The following is a 16,903-nucleotide window of genomic DNA, read 5'->3' as shown; positions in this document are numbered from 1 at the left end:
AGCTTTTTAAATATTTTTTTTTAATAATCGATGTCTCTCTAAAAGTAAAAAGTAAGATTAAGATATTCTTAATCATATACACATCACAAAACATTTTCATTAGTATACACGCTCCTTCCATTTTTATCTGTAGTTATATCTCAGTTTTCTTGGTTCAACTTTATTATTTAAGTCATAGCCTAACACAATCTCAATCGTTTTAGTAATTTTAGTGTCTAACCGTATTCTATATTTATTTATTCATTATATCAATACGCGCCTCACCCCTTCCCTTCTTAATGGTTGCTGGGTTTCCTCATTTGCGTGAGTCTCCGGGGTTCTTGCAGAGCCATTTCGAGTGTCGCTTGCTCAAGTTTCCCCGAGTGTATGTCCAATTCATCTCAATTTCCATTGCAAAATTTATAGCTCTATTGGAAATTCTGTTGAGCCCCCTAAAAAGCTGGAACATTTGCTGTTATCAAACATTTATGTAAAACTCCACGAACGCGTTAGATGTCTAATTGTCGAACCCGAAAAAGGCGTTGACACGGGTGTAAAAACAACTGGTTGTAGGCTAACGCCGTTTCTTGTGTGGTTTACGTTTTATTTCAGAACATCGCGGGCTGTTCTGTCCAAATGGGTCTAGGTCTCTCTATCAAAGAAAGTTGAGGGTGTGAAAGGAAGTCTAGAAACAGTTCCCAAACTATTAGAGTGTGTTCACTGTGTTACACCAAATGTGACCCAAGAGAGAAAAAAAAAGGTAGTCACATTACAATTTTATAACTTCAGGCAACAGAATCTCTTCAGATCTAAGGGTGAAAAATATAGTCTACCGGACTTCCTAAACGTTACATCACATCTTCGTGGGATGTCGTGGTCAAATGGTAGAGTATGCGACTGCTAACCTGAAAGGCTCGATTTCGAATCCCTGGTTCGTGTCCTTAGAACGTCACTGGGTCCACCCAGCTCTGATGAGTATCCGACTCACGTTAGGGAAAATGAAGGCGGTTGGGCATAGTGCTAACCACACTATCCCTTCAAATGCCTAGTCACTGAAAAAGGTAAACTCTACTTCACCTTAATGGAACTACCAAGTTTGAAAGGGTACTCTACCTACAGTCCTATATTGGTTTTCGAACTATGAAGATTTCCGACCATCATGACTTCAGATATGGTCAAAATATTAGAAGTACTCTAGCACAATGTGGTCGGATATTCGTGTTTTTCATTTCCCCATTTATCCATTTTAAAAAAAAAAACAACTCTTCATGTGCCTTTGAACGACCGTTGAAGAGCCGTAGAAGAGGAAAGGTTGAATAGCATGGGGGTATGACTGACACAAGTCTGCTATTTGATACCGTCTTACGGGGGACGACAACGGTGTTACAAGGTCTGAAGTTGTGTCCACATACCTGTCGTAGCCGTGTCAAAGTACTCACGCTGGTTTAGAGTTTCAACACCTGATACCTGCCGACTCCTGCCACAGGTGTTCACCTGTTTTATTTACCTGGTCGAGTGGCACGGTGTGTTGTGTTTCTGCATCGCCCACGTTTTCTCGGTAAATTTAACCCTCGCTATACTTTATTTCAGTAGAATTTTTTGTTATTGTTAAATTGTTCGGGTAACTTCCATCCCGTTGAAACTGATAATACCGAACCGTCAAAACTTGTCGAAATCAAAGAAGTATTAAAAGCCCACTACAAAACAACGTCTCATCTTAAGGTTTTCATTAGATTAGGCATGATCAGCCATATAAAAAGTTAAATAGCTATACTTGTATGTGTTGTTATTTAAATTCCGATTATCGGAAGTGTTGTTTAAATGACAGAATCGCACCACAGCTTTCATAATACAAGATGCCCTATTATGATACCAGTAACATACAGACACTAGTAGGATATCACAAGAGGTTTACAACTCCACTGTTGCTTTAAAATGCTTGAATAATTAAATCAACTACATTTCTTCCCTATAATAGAATACCTGTTTCAATTATCAAAATAAATCGTTAGACTTGATAATGCTCTTTTTTGTGTTAAGTCGTGTCTGTTTACTGTCTGCCATGCTAAGCCTCAGTTCCTTTGTAATGTTCTGCTCGCTTTTCACTGTTTTTGACATGAATTAAACCGTAGCTTACAAGACTTATGTGTTTATTCCGCGTTATAGTCTGAGATCTGAGAACCGGATTAGTTAGCCGCCATCTCGTCCAATGTATTATTTTTTTAATGAATGTTTCTTCAATAAACAGTTTTTTAGTCTATGTATAGAAATTTGTTTAGTGCGGTTACAGTCGAACATTTAACTTTTTTTTCTCTCAATATAACAGTGTTTAGTTAGCATAAAAATAATTTTATATGATGCAGATTAGATCGGACAGCGTGGTCTAGCTGTAGCGCGCTATGCTGATAACTCGAAAGTCTCGAGTTCGAATCCGGGTTCAAGTCAGTGGAACTTCCTTGAGTCCCCCCAGCTCTGATGGGTACCTAGTTCACGTTAGGGAAAACAGACGCGGTTAGGCATTGTGCTGACCACACTATCCTTTCAAATGCCGAGGGTCAAGAAACATATGAGCTCTACTTCATCTGGGAAATAGATAGCTAGATCTTATAAAGAGGATATATATGTATGATTTGTGCAATCTTTCTATAGCCCCTAATTAAGTATACCAACACGACTGTAGGGTGTAGTTTAAAAGCTACCATCTCATTGGTGGCATTTAGTTTTGTTTTCGTGGTTATTTTAAACTTTAACGTAAACAAACAATTCTAAGTATAGTGTTAATGTTTATATATACTGTATACAACTTAACAAAAACTTGTATGTATCATTGTTTATTAATTCCACACATACTGTTTTGAGATATTATTAATCTCTTCATGTAGGTAAACTCGTTTAAACTAGGTCAACGTTCACACTGTATATGTCACCCGCTGTTCCTCTCACTGGCGCATATATTTCTTTATTAACCTTGTTGTTTGTTGGTGCAGACGTTATTTAAAAACTGATGCAACTACGTTTAGTGAACCTCTACAGTCTACGTTTAGTGAACCTCGACAGTCTAGGTTTAGTGAACCTCTACAGTCTAGGTTTAGTGAACCTCTACAGTCTAGGTTTAGTGAACCTCGACAGTCTAGGTTTAGTGAACCTCTACAGTCTAGGTTTAGTGAAACTCTGCAGTCTATGTTTAGTGAAGCTCTACAGTTTAGGTTTAGTGAAGCTCTACAGTTTAGGTTTAGTGAACCTCGACAGTCTAGGTTTAGTGAACCTTGACAGTCTAGGTTTAGTGAACCTCTATAGTCTAGGTTTAGTGAACCTCTACAGACTACGTTTAGTGAACCTCGACAGTCTAGGTTTAGTGAACCTCTATAGTCTAGGTTTAGTGAACCTCTACAGTCTAGGTTTAGTGAACCTCTACAGTCTAGGTTTAGTGAACCTCGACAGTCTAGGTTTAGTGAACCTCTACAGTCTAGGTTTAGTGAAACTCTGCAGTCTATGTTTAGTGAAGCTCTACAGTTTAGGTTTAGTGAAGCTCTACAGTTTAGGTTTAGTGAACCTCGACAGTCTAGGTTTAGTGAACCTTGACAGTCTAGGTTTAGTGAACCTCTATAGTCTAGGTTTAGTGAACCTCTACAGACTACGTTTAGTGAACCTCGACAGTCTAGGTTTAGTGAACCTCTATAGCCTAGGTTTAGTGAACCTCTATAGTCTAGGTTTAGTGAACCTCTACAGTCTACGTTTAGTGAACCTCGACAGTCTACGTTTATTTGATTAATATAAAGTTTCTGTATCTTATATACCCTAAACGGTTATTTGATTGACGTAAAGTTTCTTTATCCTCTGTAATCTACGGTTATTTGATTGCTATAAACTTAGTTCTGACAGTGAACATAGAGAACTACATTTATTTCACAGATAAAAACTAGAGTTTATTTTACTAATACGTTTACGTTAATTTAATTACAGACTACGTTTATTTAGCTAATACAATCTTCGTTTATTTTGCTAATCAAACCTTCGTTTATTCGAGATTTTCCGTGATATTTTGGTATTATTAGCTTAGCTAAACCAAACCACTTAATTAGAACGTATTAGTCCTAGGATTTCTTCTATTACATTTATTAAGGGGAAATCAGTATGCTATGCCTAACCGAACGTCACTGCCACTATGATTTTGTTCAGTACATAATTTATTGAATCGCATGATTCAATAAAACTTGCAAGAACTTTATCATGTTCAGTGTTTCTTTAAGACGTTTATCTCGGGGGGGGGGGGGGGGGCACTTAAAACTTACGGTTGTGAGGGAGGGGTAGACACTGGTTGAAGTATATACTTTCTATATAAAAATATATCTTTTTCTATTTGGCTCGGGGCGGTGGATGTGGTTGTGCCTCACCTCCACCCTCCATCCACTGAAAGAAATTCCGCTTATATTCAATAATCAAAACAGTTGATGTGGTTATTACGCACAGAATACCGTGGATTTTTCTATACTTTTGCCAGTATCTTCCTCTTAAAGACATAACTTTCTTTTGGCCCGGTTGAAGTTTTGTACTTTAGATATCCATTATTTTAACTCACATGTATCTCCTCCCTCTCCCCTGTACCCTCATGCCGTAATATACAGTCATTGCAATCTATACTCTATAGCCCAACTATTTAAATGGAAACTTTACCTAAGGAAGAGTTATAATAACTACACGCATGCGCGGGATTTGCGCGCCGCGGTGCGGGCGTTGGTTACAAGGTTAATCTATGATAAACACAAGACGTAGAGCTACTCTCCCCCTTCACGATTGACGTTTGTTTTGTTTCGTGACTGTCTCGGCTGTCTGTGTTGATGTTAACTAAAAGTACTTGATGTCGCTAGTGCTCCCCTTCGTATAGACGCTCTGTATTATTGTATGACGTGAACATCGTAATTAGCAAACTACGCTACTCATCCGTAGATAGTGTTCCTTTTTCTTTTTGGTGTTGTGTACATTTTGAGTAGCAAACGCAGTATTCTTAAATTATCGTATGGTGCTGAATCGAAGTTTATAAAAAAAATCTGTTGGTGTCACTACCCTGGGCCTAACCTTAACTCAAAACACATCTTCCCTACCGGTTATGATAGAAGCACCAAAAGCCCATGTATCCGCTGTTTCAGTTGAAACCCACACGATTAAGTCGTCTAATAAAGTTTGGGTCAGGTTCTTGTACCACATGCGTTTGGTCTGTCTTGCAGTAAAGATTTACGTTTCGAGGAGTGCTGTGTTGTAACTTTTAAATTTAGTCTACAGTCTTATTATAGTAAGGTCCCTAGGTCCATCCAGATCTGATGGCTCACCCCCGTTAGGAAACTAAAGGCGGCTGGACATAGTGCTGACCAATCTATCTCTTTATATGCCGAGGTAAAAGAAACAGGTGAACTCTACTCCACTTGCCCCATGGACCGACTTGTTCGAAAAGGGAGCTTTACTTAGTCTTAGAGTTGCTGCCGAGCTGTGAAGATTTCCGACCATGAAAAATGGTCTAACGACATACCCTTTGCCAGAAAACTAAGTATACGGTCTTTTTCTGGAGGAGGGTTGAGAGGGGGGGGGGGCTCTAAATCACCAGTATGTGTTTAACACCAGCATGAATACTTTCGCTTTTGTGTATTTGGTTTGAGAGCATGAATACAGCCGCTGTTTATATTGGCTGTTGGTGCGAAGACCATAAAAAAGCGACTGTTTATATGATTGATGGTGCGAAGTGCATGAATAAAGCTACTGTTTATGTAATTGATGGTGCGAAGACCATGGATAAAGCGACTGTTTGTGTGATTTATGACGCGAAGGCCATGAATAAAGCGACTGTTTATATGACTGATGGTGTGAAGACCATGAATAAAGCGTCTGTTTCTATGGTTGATGGCACGAAGACCTTGATTAAAACAACTGTTTATATCAGGGGTCTCCAAACTGCGGCCCGCGATGTCCTCTCATCCGGCCCGCGGAAATCTTTTTGTCCACGGAAAAACAGTTTGTCGGTGATGGCTGAGGAACTTCGCCCAGAAAAATCAAAGACATGCCTGGAACTAACTGGCCCCCGAACTAAAATTTGATAGTTAATGCGGCCCTCGGACTGAAAAGTTTGGAGACCCCTGGTTTATATGATTGAAGGAATACAGCTACTATGTGTATGATGGCGTCGGTCGATTGGCTGGGGATCACTCACTGTCCCACACAAGTCAAGAGTAAATCAACAACACGACACAAGCGATGACCCTGACCTACCGATGTGTTATCGCTTACGGTTAGCGGCTTAAATTCGATATTGGGGCCGCCGTGCGACCAAGTCACGTGTACGCCGCATTTATAATGTATGCGTTACTGCCTGGCCGGCGTATAAACAGAATCTAGCGCCGTAACGGCACATTAAATAGCGTAACATTCACCAGATATGATTCCAACAATGCCCGTAGCAAATTTGAGAGTTACAGTAAAATGAAGTAATACTCAAATGAACGAGTTCAGAGCACCCGTCACAAACAATTTTTCTGGAATTGAAAGCTTCACGTGGTATCTAAGCTTTTTCAAAATCCGAGTGCGTCTAATGAAGAGCGCTGACGTTTTGTAGCAATTATTACTAGTAATAACCCAAGCTCCGTTCAATAACTACCCCTCTTCCCCCATCGTTAAGCCTTTTCTACACGCGACACTCAATTTTTTTCCAGAAAATCGACAGGCAGCTCGTGAAATGAAATGAACACGAGCGAGCAACACACAATAAAAACTGTATACCTTTCCTACTGTAGGCCTACCTGTCATACATTTGTGTGATTTATATTTTATACAACCGCATCCACTTCACGCGGGGACTGGGGAAGCGCTAAGTTTCAGCAATATTTGAAAGAGTCTATAATACACATAATTGGTCTTTTTATTCTGTTCTCGGTCTAAAGCCTTTCTGTCGATATGACATGTTTTCTCTAAATACATGATTATCATTGCCATTATCTTGTACACACAATTATGTGTTATTTTACCAATTACATATATATTTTAAAAAAATCCTTCACATTTTGAAGTATTTATTGTATTATATAAACAATGTAGGCGTACGTGTTTTCGTGTTTTAAAAAAATAATGTATTAAATTTAAAAGAATTTTGTCAATGTTGCATAAAAATTAAATTTATCGTTTCAGACCATCAAAAATTGGAACGGGAGGCACGGATATGCAGGCTCTTGAAGCATCCTAATATAGGTAAGTTCCCCCCACTCCATAGCATCATTACATTGATTCTTCTCTCTTCTGCTCTCTCGTCGGTCACGCCACGACTGTCTCATCCCTCGGCGTCTCGTGGTGCAGGTTTTTCCCCTCCGTAAGACAGTCAGAGTTGTCGAACCCGCAGACTTTGCCGGGGAATTGTATTGATTCCTTTTTGCTGAGTTATTTTGTGTTAATTTGCGTTTTCTCAAAGTGCTGCCGCTTTCGAACATTTTAGACGTTTGGTCCCAGACGCGCAGTTTATCCGGCGATGATGAAAGAAGTCCGTGGTAGATAATGGCTGACACGCTGGCGGGAACAGATGCTTGCGTGAAACAATAACTAGTTCTTAACCCGGGGTTGGAGGTAGGGGGGGGGGGGGGAGGGCGACCATTCACTATCATGGGCGTGTCTCATTGTTCGCTGATTGCGCGTGTTACAAATGACAGGGGAGTATTATTTTGATTGTATTCTTATCTGGGGGAAAAAGCCGGGGGTTAGCTGAAGAGTTGAGTTGTGATGTTATTCCGCGCATCGCCAAGCGCTGTGACCCTTGCCCCCACTTGTAAAAAAAACCACCCAGGGAAGTTTAATTCGCGATATCTGCTCTGGACTTTCAAGGTTACGAACCACCGTTTGAGAACACTCAAGAAAAAAAATGCTGATTTTTGTTTTTTTATACGCCTAATGAAAAACGTGTAAGTCTAGTGCTATGGTGTCTAGGGGCGGGGCTATTTTCTGTTACAGGGGTGGGGCGATGGAGGGACGTCATGTCTCTACCTGTTTCCAATACACGGAAAATACAAAATACGTTTAACATTGACAAAAGGTAATTTAAAAAAAAGATGTGGACCGAAGTAGATTTTGTTGGCCTGGAAAATAGCAAACTTCCATATGGAAGCTCACCGAAGATGGGTAAAACATCTTTGGTTGTGCGAATTCTTCACAGAAGGGAAACCTATGTCATACAAGCCCCCCGGAGAAGGGAAAACTTTGGCGATACAATTACTTTAAAGAAGGGAAAACGCTGGCCATACAAGCCCCCCCCCTCAAAGGAGCAAAAACCTTGGCCATGCAAGCCCTCCCCCCCCCCCCCCAGAGAAGCAAAAACCTTGGCCATACAAGCCCCCCTCCCAGAGAAGCGAAAACCATGAACATACAATCCCCCTCACCCCCCTCCTAAAATAAAAAAAAGCAAAAAACTGGCCACACAAGCCTCTCCTCCCCTCCCCCCCCCAAGGAAGGGAATACTTTGGCCATACCCCCCCCCCCCCCTCCCAAGAAGGGAAAGCTTTCACCATACAAACAAGCTCTCCAAAAGGGGAAACAATCCGGTCAAGCAAGCTCACAAAAAAAGAGCAAACTTAAAAAAAAACAAAACACGCAGCCACTAACTTCAGCACAAAAAGAAGCCGGAACAATTGCAGAAAATCTGTTGTATCTCTTTGTGGCCTTTGATGAGCTCACCCCCATCTTTAATGCAGCATAGGAAGCGCCCCAGCAATTCAACTCTGTTATTTGTATTATTAAACAAAATGGCCCTTGGCTTGTCCAAAATATGCTTTAAATTCATTAGTTGCAAATTCCTCTATTTAATGTTTGATGACCCAGCCGTGTCTGTAACTTAGGGGCCACCTGTCTCCTCACCACGGGGGGCCACCTGTCTCCTGGCCACTTTTTCATTAATTATTCACTCGGCTGTCAGCGGTCTAAGCTTAGGTTTTTTCCCCCCTCTCGTCGTCTCGGCACGGATGACAAAAGAGACGCAGTAAAATCGAACGTTGTCTCAGAGACGAGGACGGATGGGGGTATGGAAAATTGATAAAGAAAATAATGAGTGTAATAATGAATGCCCGAGACATCATCAAATGGGAGATGGGCTGAAGAGCATTTTGTTGTCAAGAACCGCTTTCGATGAAAAAAAAATTGTGTAAATTTATTACATGTGTTGCTCACGTGGACAAATTGTTATGGTAATTTTATTTTATTTTTAACAATTTGTTTAATTTGAATGATAAAAGGCACATCTGGAGTTTTTTTTTGTTATTGTTCGGTTTAGTGGACGTTTGCAGAGAGCCTTCCTCAAAATAACACTTTTGTTCTCGGCGTCCGTGCACTCAGTTGTCAAACTAAAATGTTTTATTGGTTCGCATGTAAACAGGTGTACTAAAGTTTTAGCTAAAAGACACTGGCTAGTTTGTCCCAACTTATGTTTCTACAAATAGCATGTAAACAGGTGTACTGAAGTTTTCGCTAGAAGACACTGGCTAGTTGGTCCCGGCCGATTTTCTAAGCCTGTACTCCTTTCAAAGTTCCTCATCATTGACTGCTCAGCCTCCTCGAATCTACTTCATGTGTCTTTCATCACACAGATTATGCCCCTTTCCAAAATTCTGACCCCTGTTGTGTTTGTTACCAGTTGGCCAGTTCTAGAACCGTTCGGACTTAGGTCAACCTGGTTTTTTTGCGTTTGTTAAAGGTTGTGACCTGTTAATGGAGCCGGCTCGTCCAGACATGAGAACAATAGTTTTTTCTTGTTAGATATTGCTATGGATATTATTTTTTGTTTGTTTTGAATTCATTAATCAATTTATAGACGTCTGGAAACAGGTTTGGTTAATAGCAGTCGAACGCGCAGTCGCAAGCCTTTTGTTGGTTTGATAAATCTGTAGCGGTAAAATATACTCTGATACGGTGCTTCTCAAAACTTGTACTCTAGGGACCCAGCACGTATTTAAAGTATTTTATTATGAACCAGTATTGGCCCATGACTATTTGCATAGTTATAGCAGTAGCTTTGTGTTGACCTATTTCTGATCATGGTGTCACCACCCTGAGAATCACTGATTTGGTGAGTTCGTGCCACCACCCTGAGAATCACTGATTTAGTATGCTCATGTATAATGACATTATTTATGTGCTACGTAATTAAGGTCAAGCATGGGTCATAGAGAACTGGTGTTGAATATTACAGTTGACCACGCCCCCTCTTCCCCCTAGGGGTGGAGCTGTAAATCCCCATAACTTGTGTATTTCCCCGTTGTGTCTAGACCTAAAGGTTATCTGTCACGATTAAGGTTTCGACATTTTTCCCTAGTCTACTCACGAACTTGTTTTTGGACTAAGTATTACTTGACATTTTATAAACATACATTTTTAATAGATTCAATGTAGAACCCATACATAGCCAAGTCTAATTTTTTTTTCCCGTTGTACATAAAGTAAATTTGTTATCTGCAGTTTCAAATGCTTAGTGTCATGTTGTCCGTTCTCTATTCACATTAGTCTTCGGCAGTACATTTCTCAAAACTCGCAAATCTTGTTGCCAAATCTCGTTCGATTCGAGTAGTTTCGGTAACTGATATAGCCAGCCTTAATTAAACGCAGATATATTTTAGCATATTCGTCATTGCATGTGATTATAAACGTTATTTTATAACTTTCTGATTATCAAAACAGTTGTCGCCACCAGCCTTGTATTGTGGGCCATTCGATTAACTCTCACTTTGATAAAGTTTTATACCTAAAGCACCCATTCTGGGACTCAATACTGTTTTAAAGCGAAAGTTATCCGAAGACAAGTACAGTGCAAAACCCACTTACCATAAAACCTTTAATACAACCGTTCATATACACTAAACAATTTATAAAATAAGCTTCTGCGTATAAATGTCCAGTATCTATTGTCCATTTCAAGCTCTATGAGACAAAAAAAAACCCAGAAAAAAAACCAACCCTTTACCATTAAACCATTAATATAAACGTTCATTGTATACACATAAACAGTTTATAAAAAAATGATTATACGTACAAAATTGTCCTGTATCTATTATCCTATTCAAGCTCCATGACACAGAAAAAAAATAGCGCAAAAAAAAAAAAACAGCAACAAAAAACAAAAATCAACCCTGTCAAAAAAACTTTAATACAACCGTTCATTGTATACACATAAACAATATAAACAATTGTCCTGCATCTATTGTCCATTCTAGCTCTATGATACAGAAAAAAACCCCAACAAAATTCCGGTTTCTCCCACTAAGTAAATGATTGTCCAGACTTTGAAAAACTAATTAAAGTAAAACCTAGAAAGAGGCTCTACATTTTTCTATGGCTCCATTGTTCTTTCCATCCCCAGACTCCATTTAAAATCTAATCTACAAAATCTTTTTTCCCTTCATCCTGACGTTCTGCGGGGGTTAATCTTGAGTGGGAACAAAAACAGAAAGTAACGCACGCTCTTGGCTGCCAGTCCTAATCCGGCTTTGTGCATCAATATTGTATGTAATCATTTTGGTCTCTAGATTCTGTTTGCGGTGTTTAGCTTATTGAATATTTTATTTTCAGCTTTCCATTTAATTAAAGGTTATTAAGTAATGATCGCGCTGCTATTTTTAATTTTCTGTGAGGTTTGTAGTGTTGGGTTAAGTCATTTGCACCATCCACCCTGAAAAATACATTCTAATTATGAAATGGATTCAATTATGGAAATACCGCCAACTAACAGATATGTGGGTTTGACCTTAGTAATCTTGATAACAAACAGCTCGAAAGTATATTTTTTATCAAAATCTGTAAGGAAAATATGTATTTTCCTATATCCGAACATAATGGAGAATAACTTGTCTATAGACAGTAGAGATCATCAACATCATAATGTACTACACAGATGAAATATCCCCACTTGTATTTACCTTTTTAGTTTACTAAACATGAATAGTGACACTACTTTAAACACTCAAATTAGTGTAGCTGTACCCAAAACAGTACTTCCGTCCCAATCAGCTAAAGAAGTAAGGGCGTAACTCGTGCTCAAATCGATTGCCTCCCCTTGTATATGATATAGACATGGTCAGACACTGCCATGGACACCGCGTCGATAACAGCACCGGTGTAGTAAGTCAATATGATCACATGATCGCCATTCCTCTCTGTAAACACCCTGCAATCTTTGGTACTGGAAATTATTTTTTCTTCCCCGCTCTTCTTTATAGAAAAACACCTTTTGCCTGTTAAAAGCTTTTCGTTGATTTAAACATGCAGCAGTTGAAAAAAAAAATACCCACATTATTTCACTGCCGTCTAGTCATTGATGGCGCCATTAATAAGGTGTGTTTGGGATTGCTATGGCAACAGTATGTCTGGATCAGCGGAATTCGCTAGGACACGATCATTCATATTTGGACACGGATGTGTCAATTTGCTCGCTGGCAGATCGATTGGCAATTTGGCATTTCGGTGTCCTTTAATCATCCCCGGTCGCACAACAGATCACCCAAGTGTTTTCCTCGAGCTGTTTGGTCAAGGGAGAATTTGTCTCGTGTTGTTGTATGGTCAAGGGAGAATTTGTCTCGTGTTGTTGTATGGTCAAGGGAGAATTCGTCTCGTTGTTGTTTGGTCAAGGGAGAATTTGTCTCGTGTTGTTGTTTGGTCAAGGGAGACTTTGTCTCGTGTTGCTGTTTGGTCAAGGGAGAATTTGTCTCGTGTTGTTGTTTGGTCAAGGGAGAATTTGTCTCGTGTTGTTGTTTGGTCAAGGGAGAAGTTGTCTCGTGTTGTTGATTGGTCAAGGGAGAATTTGTCTCGTGTTGTTGTTCGGTCAAGGTAGAATTTGTCTCGTGTTGTTGTTCGGTCAAGGGAGAATTTGTCTCGTGTTGTTGTTTGGTCAAGGGAGAATTTGTCTCGTCTTGTTGTTTGGTCAAGGGAGAATTTGTCTCGTGTTGTTGTTTGGTCAAGGGAGAATTTGTGTCGTTTTGTTATTTAGTCAAGGGAGAATTTGTTTCATGTTGTTCGGTCAATGGAAGAAATTTCACGTGTTGTTCGGCCAAAGGAGAATTTGTCTCGTCGTCATGTTCGGTCAAGGAAAATAACTTTTCATTTTATCTTTTAGTGAAGTACCAGAGGAAAGCGAGAGTATCCCTCTAAATATTCTTATTGGATGATAAAGATAACATCCGTCGTTGTCACTAAAATCTTTGTAAAGCATTACAAAATGTAATTTGTACATCGTCCATCAAATAAATAAAAATCCCTATTTTATATTTTATCTTTAGCTATAACATAATAGTAACGTAGATTGCAGTACTCTTTCAACCGTTAAATACAGTCTCCCAGATTTCCGGGCTTTTTATAGGCGACTCGCGGTGGCTGACCGACATTTTAATTTAGACTTCATCTTCTATTTACCCCTCTCCTTTAGCCCCACGCATTTAACCAAATACCAATTTTTGTGTCGAGTGGCGAGACCTAATGTCAACAGTCCCATTTTCAACATGAAAAAAAATAATAAAAATAAGGGACCAAGGCAAAATTGACCCAGGTTGACCCTTAATTTTCTCCTCTTTAGAAAGAAAAATCTCATGCCCTTTATATTTTTTCAGCCCTCGTGAAATTATCGTTAATTTTGGTGATTTACTCAACCAGTGCACGCCGGTGACCTTGACCCGAGTGCGATTCACGATGCGAATTGGACAAGATTATTTCTTTTAAAAAGTACTATTTTAATAAGATACATCATAATACATTTTTTTTTTTGTTGTCCAGAAGATCCAATCGATATTCCTATTCGGGAACGTACGGTAGCTAGCATACATTTTATGTTCGGCAAGAACCGTGGTAAGGCCGAGCTGGAGAACCCGATTCGATTTAATGTATATACTTGCCCGGGGGACAACAAATGTCCCGGCATTCCAATTTCAACTGCCCCAAGTTACGTCAGTTCTTCAATGTCTGCCGATATCTCTTACCTTTAGACTAATTTTAACCCTTGTCGTTTTTCACTTAAGGTTTTTTTTTTCTAAACAAGGGCTGACTTTTTAAATCGGGTCCGTTTTTCTAGGCAAGGGCTGACTTTTGAAACAGGGTCAGTTTTTCTAGGCTAGGCGTGTCTAGCAGGGCCAGTCTAGGCAAGGAGTGACGTTTTAAATAGTGTTAGTTTTTCTAAGCAAGGGCTGACTTCTTAAACCGAAATCGGTTTTTCAGTATGTATGGCCGTTACAGCTTTATTTTATTTTGAAGATTTGTTTTTCCCACGTTTTCTTTAACTTGCTTTCTCTGTTTGTGTGTTTGTTTGTCTTTCCAATCAAATCTTGCGATCGAAATTTCTGGCACTTCCCAGTTAGCTAGCGCGCTGAAATTTTCAGAGAAGCTTTCTTTTGGATGACCATTGAATATTCAATTGTTATTATTACTAAATTGATCAATGGAAACATTTTATTGAGCATTTTAGACCGCTATATAATCTATATATATAATTCTCCTCTGCTAGCCATTAGAAAAAAAACCAGCGACGCGTACCTCGCGCGCAGTGAAGCGAACGATCACATGTCGCCACAGGCTTAGGGGCAGAGAATTTAGCTTGAACCGAGTTTAAACTTACAGGAGGTAGGCCAGTTTGGGGGAGACGATATGGTCGAGTGGTTGGGCACACGATTGCTATCCCACTCGACACGGGTTCAAATCTATGTGTTCTAGTCAGTAACGTATTCAAACAACGTGTTTTTTACGAGTTGTCTTTTTACGAGTTGTCTTTTTACGAGTTGTCTTTTTACGAGTTGTCTTCGTTTACCCAAAAAAAAATCGAAAAGATAAAATCGATAGCAAGATTTACATGCAAACAAACAGACAAACACTAAAAAGTAGAAAATAATAATCATTAAAAAAGTTTTAAAAAACCCACGTTTTCTGATTGAACTAAAAAGTAGAAAATAAATACTATACATCACAATAATGCAAGCGATCACTCTACTATAAGCGATGAAAAACGTGGGGCGCCGTGATTTTATTACAGTTTCTAATACTGTTGACTCTCTACAAGCTCCCTAATAAAAGTCAATAGTATTATCTAATCAATAGTAATATAACTTTTACTTCGCCGCCCCACGTTTTTGATCGCTTATAGTAGAGTGATCGCTTGCATTATTGTGATGTATAGTATTTATTTTCTACTTTTTAGTTCAATCAGAAAACGTGGGTTTTTTAAAACTTTTTTAATGATTATTTTTTTGAAATCGAGCCGATTAAAAAAAAATCCTACATTGAACGACCCCGAATCAGTCATTCATCACCGATTAAAAAAAAAAAAGCCGAAAGCAATCGTGTAGGCGTGTAATATGTTTCAAAATGACGTAAATTTCTGGTATCATTTCCATGTATCTGTTACGTATTAGATTGTTATAACTGATACCAGGTGCTTTTATAGGTTTTAGATAAGGTTACATAATAGTGCTTCTAGTGATCTTTCCACTTGTAGCTTCAAACCTTAACATACATTGTAAAATCATATCTGACGGCATATATATATATATATATATATATATATATATATATATATATATATATATATATATATATATATAACAAATTACATTACAAGTACTGGTATAATAATTACACTACCCCCCAATTTAAATGGCTCGCGAACTACAGCTCGTAAAGTGGTAAACACATTTACTGTTGGCAGAGCGTTCTTTGGTCTATTTAGAGTTGTATTGATTTAGTTAAATATTTCTGATGGAACTATTTATATAACTAATTTTAGGCGCTAATAATATTCTGGTCTCTAAAATAATGTACGGTGTAAATGTACTCAGAACTTTTCTAGTGTGGTCGTGTTTCGTTGTTAGTTTATATTGTCCATCTATGGTTACTGTATAAATAAACTACTACAAATGTTCTCATTTGTTTCAGTTTTGAGAATCTCGTTGAAGCAATTTATATAATTTAAGCCTTGCTGAGGTAATCGTTACTAATATCTAAGCTTTAATGAACTAATCATCACAAAGATCTTAGCTTGGATTAGCTTACCACAAAACACTTAAGCTTTGATGAGCTTATCACCACAAATGTCGAGGCCTTAATTAGGTAATTGTCACAAAAATGACGAGCTTATCGCTACAAATATCGAGGTTTTAATGAACTTACCACCCCCAATATCTAGGCCATGATGAGCTTACCACCCCCAATATCTAGGCCATGATAAGCTTACCACCCCCAATATCTAGGCCATGATAAGCTTACCACCCCCAATATCTAGGCCATGATAAGCTTACCACCCCCAATATCTAGGCCATGATAAGCTTACCACCCCCAATATCTAGGCCATGATAAGCTTACCACCCCCAATATCTAGGCCATGATAAGCTTACCACCCCCAATATCTAGGCCATGATGAGCTTACCACCCCCAATATCTAGGCCATGATAAGCTTACCACCCCCAATATCTAGGCCATGATGAGCTTACCACCCCCAATATCGAGGCCATAATGAGCTTACCACCCCCAATATCTAGGCCATGATGAGCTTACCACCCCCGGTATCTTATCCATGATGAGCTTACTCACCCCTAATATCTAGGACATGATGAGCTTACCACTACTTAACAATCAAGTCATGTAGACACTCGGTGTAGCGTAAATCAGTCGTTTATTCGGTTAGGTACTTACTAGCGAAAAATCAATACTTCTATTAGACTTCGATTTACATATAGATAAGTGATTACCCGGCCTGTTTTCTCTAAATGTCCAGCTGTAGGCAAATTTAGACCCTGTTTTAGAATGGACCTAGCGCTTGTCATATAGTGAACGTCAGTTTATGTTAAAAGAAATGTACGTTATGTTTTAAGGAGTTTAAATACGCGCTAAGTGGACACTTGAACGAGTCATCTTTTCAAACCTACTTGACAATAGCGTGAGG

The 16,903-nt window shown here is 39.0% G+C and overlaps 1 protein-coding gene across 20 annotated transcripts in view; it reads left to right on the top strand.

The window, feature by feature from the left end:
* LOC131946920 (calcium/calmodulin-dependent protein kinase type II delta chain) overlaps positions 1 to 16,903 on the top strand; it is a 121,839-nt gene that overhangs the window by 19,897 nt on the left and 85,039 nt on the right. For all 20 annotated transcript variants that reach the window (XM_059307945.1, XM_059307946.1, XM_059307948.1 and 17 more), the window contains one exon: positions 7,150 to 7,209. In XM_059307945.1, coding sequence (XP_059163928.1) covers positions 7,150 to 7,209 — 60 coding nt within the window. The remainder of the gene's footprint in view (positions 1 to 7,149; positions 7,210 to 16,903) is intronic.

This window comes from Physella acuta, unplaced genomic scaffold (genome assembly GCF_028476545.2).
Source record: "Physella acuta isolate Inbredline_101_S28 unplaced genomic scaffold, ASM2847654v3 ptg000575l, whole genome shotgun sequence".
NCBI classification, from domain to species: Eukaryota; Metazoa; Mollusca; class Gastropoda; family Physidae; genus Physella; species Physella acuta.
The sequence above is the reverse complement of the archived record's forward strand: the minus strand, read 5'-3'. Positions and strand labels throughout refer to the sequence as shown.